The following is a 6,064-nucleotide window of genomic DNA, read 5'->3' as shown; positions in this document are numbered from 1 at the left end:
TGTATGCATAGCACATCTAATATTCTATTTAATGATATCCTGAAAATGTCTATGTAATCTCGAGTATAAGCTAGAGGAAACTCCTAGATCCCTAAAAATACTTATTCACAAGTACTATCAAGTAATGCCCAATAATTTTATCAACAGATTAGGTTGTAATCTCCTTACTGAGAACCCCACATAAGTAAAATTGAAAGCATCCAACAACAAAAAAATGTTGCAAAAAGTTATTATTTTATGCTCAACTAAAATAAGGTGAAGTCAAATCATTTCCAGATGTGGTGTCAATTTTAACTCATCTTTCTGTTCTGGACATGTCCACTTCAAACCAAGATAAAACCACACTCAATCACAGCTTACTCTATACCTTGGCTTGAAATATTCAAAATTGAGAATCTTTTATAAAGTGCACAAAAATTACAAGAATCATTTCTCATAAAACTCTATATTACGTTCAAAAGGAGTATTGGTGAAGATTACCTATATATATCTAATAAGCCCAATCTCAAATCAAAGTATAGAGCAGGCTCCATTACCAATGAGCCTCAATTCTTCAGCCCCAACCAAAACTTTGTTCTGTCTTCTCTGAAGAAGATCTTATAAAAACAAATGCATAAACTTGTTGCATTTCATGTCTTCCTTGCCATTCGGGTTTTATTTTGATCATCCATATGACAGAAGTATATGCTTGGGAAACATGCACTTTCAAGTCCTGAGCCAATATTAGCATAATAAGTCCCAGAAAGCATCCGACCATATTTATAAAACTCGTTTTGCCTGAATCTACAAACAAAATTGTCAAGCTAGGAATACCTTCAAAGAATCCAGCCATCCGAACATCTACAGATATATAACTTGCTAGTTCCTTGAACTCCTGAAGAAGGGATTCTGAGACTTGACTTCCCGCATTTTCCTGAAGTTTCAAAAAGTTAAAAAACATTCCAAGTTTGTAAACTTAATAAGAATCTGACAACACTTTACAAATGTAATGATTTACAAGTCGTTCCTAGTTTGGTTTGTAAACAAAAACAAAAAGTAAACTTCATAAATGCGACGACAATGTTGTTCTTGCCTTTGATAATCTTTTGTTCTTGCCAAAAATTCAGATGGTATGTCATGACCATCATAAGAGGCTAGTACAGGTCGAATGTCTGCTGGGCGATAACGTGCAACATCTGCAGATTGTCATGATCATAAGATGAGAATGAAAAACCATGATGAACGACATTACGAGATCAATATATAACACATTAAATCAAAAAAATTTACATTCAAAAAATGGGAGGAGATCCAAAAGAGTAGTGTCATCTGATTCTAGTTTCCATGGTTTTACAACCACCGCATTCTCAGGTTGAAGACATGTCTCCTTTGCATGGGCACTAAGAAACATAACCCGTGTAGGATCTCGATTGAGTTTCGACAAATCCTGTGAGAAGAGAACATAAGAAAATAAAAAAGAGATGAAAACCTCGCCAAATAAACTAGTCACTTGAGAGTATATACAAGAAGAAGACAGTGGAATGGGCCTAAACATCTTTGAGGACCGTGACTAACTAAAAAAGAAGATTAACTCTCACCCAATTATTAACTATCAACCTTAATTCAGCAAACAAGTTGGATTTAAGAGATGAAAAATTTTGACACAACAGACACTCCAAAACTTGGTGCCCAGGTAGGTATTGACACGACAGACACTATGATAATGGACATAGATCATGCAATGTAATTTCTTTTGAGATATTGTTTATGTGACATCCAGAGAATTAAGATAATTGCTTGTGTTTAGATTTATGTGTTTGAATCCCTTAAGATAAATAGGTCTATGTATTCCACAATTGTGTCAAATAAGCATCCAAGTTTTGTTTGATCAATATCTTGACAGGTGATTGTGGAGTTAAATTATGGAATAAGTATGTTTGCATTTCGGAGAGAGTAATAATATGTTAACATTACTAGCAGCTGTATTCGCATTAACACTCAAAAGATGATCACTTTACTAAACATTTCACGATACTAATATGTGAATGGCAACCTTTCGGCTTACTATTTTAGATTTTATAGCATAAAGAAGATCGTTCACAGGGACTAACGTCTATTTCTGTAAGATTGGGGACGTTAATCTTCTCTCCTCTCTCTCTCAAACGGTCATTCAACGCAAAATCAGAAGAAATTAGGGTTTTCAAAACTATGACATGCAGAATTCATAGAGCCCAATGAGATTCCTAAAACTTTGCACAGTAGTTCTCTCTCCATCTCACTATCAAATGGTCATTTGAGATATTGTATTTAAACCTAGTGCACAGAACTATAGAGTATAGAAATTAGAGTTTGATGAACTACGATCTGCAAAATTTAATAAATATAGAATTTTGTGTTTTCATAACATTGGGTTTCCTGTAAAATCAAAATTTCAACAGGGTTATAGAGCAGTTGTTCTTGCTTATCAGCTTGATGATAAGCTTGACCTTTTGTCCTCTACAAACAATATAGAAACATACCATCAGGGACACCAAACTTCAGGTGCAATTCGTTTGTTATATCAAACATTCTCAACTTGTAATCTCTTTTTGCTGGACTAAAGTCTCATAAGATAAATTGGCTGAAAGCTAATCTTTACTCCATGAGCTAATCACCCCCTCAAAGACATTCTAGCCAGTTTCAGACAACCAGATGCTAAATACTTCTTAGGCATTAGGTGTAAGCATAAAGTTCTTATAATTATGCTAAACAGAAATGACGAAGTCAGAAGTTGCCTTGAATTAAAACTGCATAACCGCAATCCAAAGTTTGTAGATGTCAACCACCAGTTGCTTATACTAATTTTCTTGTATAATGTAGCAACAGTATTTTGTATGCATACATCACAATCAATTATTACACGAGTTATTTGCATGATGTGTGTATACAACAAGAAAAAAATAGTCCAAAACAAAGCTTACTTTATAGTGCTTTCCATTAACATATTGAGTTGCTTCACGCGCAAGACGATACCGAATGCACCCTTTCTGATCTAACTTCTCTAGTATCGGATCAACAGTCTACATTGCACAAACAAATGCATTCAGTGCATTTCTAGAGCAATTTGGGGAAAATACATTTGCAGAGATATTGAGAAACTTACAAAAGGTAATTGATCTGTGTATACCACTAACTCATAATATTGGGCAAGATGTTCAAGAAAAGCTTCTGCTCCAGGTCGCTTGAATGTCCGCCATCCCCGATCCCTCTACAAAACCTTTAGTCTGATTAGACGACCTCCACTTTAAACGCTAGAACTGTAACGACATTTTTTTAGACTTTGTTAAAGAGCACATACTGTCCAATCTGAATACACTAATGTCTCGTTCAGATCTAAAACCAAAGTAAAGACATGTCTTTCTTGAGGAAGGAGATCGGGTAAAAGCTTGTCAGATGCTGGTGCTGCAAAACCCTAGGAGAAAAATAAATAAGTTGAAAGAAATATTCCACTTCACTTTGTAGGTGCAACCATTTATTCAAGGAAGCAGAATGGATCACGAATTTATTACCAACTAACCTTAACTTGGTCTTCAATTGACCTTCGGGCCTCTAAATATAGCTCAGCAACACCAACAGCAGCTGCACCAAAAAAGGATCCATGGTCAAACTCTGAATTTTGTTGGCTGTATGCATGTATGTATGTATGTGTGTGAAATGACTCATACCTTTCATACTTGTTGAGTACAACACACTTTGAATTCTCTACATGGTAAACAATCACAATTTATTATTGATTCAAACCAAGTACAAATATTCCACCAACAAAGCTGATGAAAATTTTTAAATTCCAATTAACAAAATATATAATGAGAACTAAACGAATTAAAATTATAACAGATTATATGTCCAAAATATACAAAATGGGGAGAATATGCTAAAGTTCAAAGATTTTAAAACTATTGACTTGCTTCTGTGTCCAAAATGGAAAGTAAGTGTATGGCAATGCTCTCAATTAGAGCAAAGACTATTGCTTCCATATAATCAAAATAATAAAACAAGGTTAGCAATTGGAATAGATCGTACGTTGAACCATGGACTTCTATTTCAAACTTCAAGGTTACAACTACAATAGAACGTTATCACTCAACATAACCAGACTAGATGTTTAAATCTAAGGACTTGCTTCAAATTTCAAATCTAAGGACTAGAATGTGATCTGAAACAATTGGCAAGGCCTAATTGACATAATCAGGATGATACCAAAAGCAATGGAGGAAAATAAGGTGATCTGAAACCTTGTCCTCAACTATAAATTGAGTCACACTTGTGAAATAATTGCATCATTTTTTGCGGTGAGAATGAGACGTCTACCTCTTGTCATCTGTGTGACATGTCATGTTATAAGCATCGCAATATTCCAAGAAAGATACTATGTTACTTCCCCATGCCCCCATGAATACAACATTACATATTCCATGCTCAGAAGCTAGGAAAATTAAATGATTGGCATGCCATTAGTAGTGTTACAGATGAAGTTATGAACGCAAAAGAAAAGCACCTGCAACAGACTATCATCTTCAACTCGGCTGGATTCCACTGATGTCTTCCTCATATCAGAGACTTTCTTGCTGACCTCATCAAATGTATAGGCTAAAGAAACACGGCACAGTAAAAACTCTCATTACACAAAGCTTACTGTATCCACTAACAAAATAACACTAGCAAAAACGTAGCAATAGAAGACAAAAATCGTCTCATAAGAGAATTCTTGATCGAAACAAGATCTGAACTGAATAATCAGTCCTCAAACAAAGAGAGAAAACAAGAATACACTAATCATTAAACCACATGAGGCAGAGCTTGCTGAAAACCTCAGTTGACCAAGAAGAACAAAAGTAGTCGAGAGATTCTAACCATAAGAAACGTAAGCAGAAGCTACGGTTCCTGCTACAAGAGAGCCAGCGAAGAGAGCTTTAGCGGCAGTCCAGAAGCCTCTCTGTTTAGGGGAGGATTCATCTTCCAGAGGAATGAAGTCGTCGCTAAGGGCGGAATCGGAGGGGATCTGTTGAGAATGGAGAAGCTCGTCTTGCGAAACGGGAGGGTTATTGTGTTGCTGTGCTGGTTGTTTGTTGGTCTCAGCAGGGATAGGCTCGCCGTGGAGGGGCGGGGAAGAAGAGAGGGGCCTGGAACGGAGGGATATACGGGAAGCCGAGGTACAACAGAGGTGTCGCAATCCTCGCGGGGAGTACGCCATGGTTGCTTTCTCTGCAGGGAAAGCAGAATCAGGAGAAGCAAGAGACAGAAAGAGAAGAAGAAGGAAGAAGAAGAAGAAGACCCTAAACCCCCCCCCAAACAGTCACAGACACAGACACAGACAGAGAGAGAGAGAGAGAGAGAGGCGCAGGTTTCCAATATCCGTTTCACATTCGTCCGGACAAATCGAAAGGACAGGAGCCTGTGCCGGGCCTCTTCTTCTTCTTCTTCTTCTTCTTCTTCTTCTTTTTGTTGCTTCTTCTCAGGTCTTTGTCTCTATATGCCCTCTCTCGAGACGCATGCATGCAAACAAACCCCTGTTGCACCTCCGGTAAAATGTCATCCATCCATATATATGTATCACGATGCGCCGAACAATGAGAAAATTTTGTTTTGAGCGGTGATGCTGGTGACCGTGAGATGATTGAAAGAAAAAAAATAAAAAAAATTTACCAACTAGGGATCACGCCCCATATGGAATTGATTGCTGGTCAAAGGTGCAAGTTTGATCCTCTTCTTAAAAACGTCCCACACATGCCAAGAAAACGGTCTAGAAAGAAGATTTGTTACAAATCGGTGGTTGATGGCATGCCACCTAGAATCCCCCCAAAAGGAATTTCCACGATCTCCATAAGAGAAGAGTAGGTCGTTCCAATACAATAAAGCGTTGGGATCAGGGGGGTCCGAGAGTGCATCCCATTATGTTTCTCAACACCTTTAGCCGATCCCAAACATTAAATGTCGAGGAACTCAAAGCTTCTAAAAATAGGCTAGTTTTGATTATTGTTAAATTGGGAAGCAATGACTAGTTCGACGTAAACGCTCACCCCTCTTATACAGTCTCTATCGACGT

General features: G+C 37.3%; 1 protein-coding gene across 1 annotated transcript; it reads right to left on the bottom strand.

Annotated features, from left to right (window-relative positions):
* Nucleotides 1-379: 379 nt before the first annotated feature.
* On the bottom strand, nt 380-5,227 carry TIM50 (Haloacid dehalogenase-like hydrolase (HAD) superfamily protein). Its single transcript, XM_087336206.1, has 11 exons — nt 4,873-5,227; nt 4,517-4,608; nt 3,684-3,720; nt 3,536-3,597; nt 3,317-3,430; nt 3,122-3,226; nt 2,940-3,038; nt 1,270-1,426; nt 1,073-1,175; nt 814-913; nt 380-712 (listed from the first exon to the last, which is right to left on the bottom strand). The coding sequence occupies exons 1-10, from the start codon at nt 5,210-5,212 to the stop codon at nt 859-861; spliced, it is 1,164 nt and encodes a 387-aa protein (XP_087192332.1). The 5' UTR covers nt 5,213-5,227; the 3' UTR covers nt 380-712; nt 814-858.
* Nucleotides 5,228-6,064: the final 837 nt, after the last annotated feature.

Source organism: Azolla caroliniana, unplaced genomic scaffold (genome assembly GCF_043228905.1).
Source record: "Azolla caroliniana isolate FFs.n. ecotype wild unplaced genomic scaffold, voAzoCaro1.0.p SCAF_21, whole genome shotgun sequence".
Classification (NCBI taxonomy): Eukaryota; Viridiplantae; Streptophyta; class Polypodiopsida; order Salviniales; family Salviniaceae; genus Azolla; species Azolla caroliniana.
Note: the sequence above shows the minus strand (reverse complement) of the source record. Positions and strands in the feature narration are given on the sequence as shown.

What these genes read in the sequence shown, in the direction of transcription:
- TIM50 (XM_087336206.1), bottom strand. Translation starts at nt 5,212, where the DNA reads ATGGCGTACTCCCCGCGAGGATTGCGACACCTCTGTTGTACCTCGGCT. An exon ending in AAGATGATAGTCTGTTGCAG is followed by an intron (nt 3,721 to 4,516) that starts GTGCTTTTCTTT and finishes TTTACCATGTAG; the next exon opens with AGAATTCAAAGTGTGTTGTA. An exon ending in ACACAGATCAATTACCTTTT is followed by an intron (nt 3,039 to 3,121) that starts GTAAGTTTCTCA and finishes TGTGCAATGTAG; the next exon opens with ACTGTTGATCCGATACTAGA.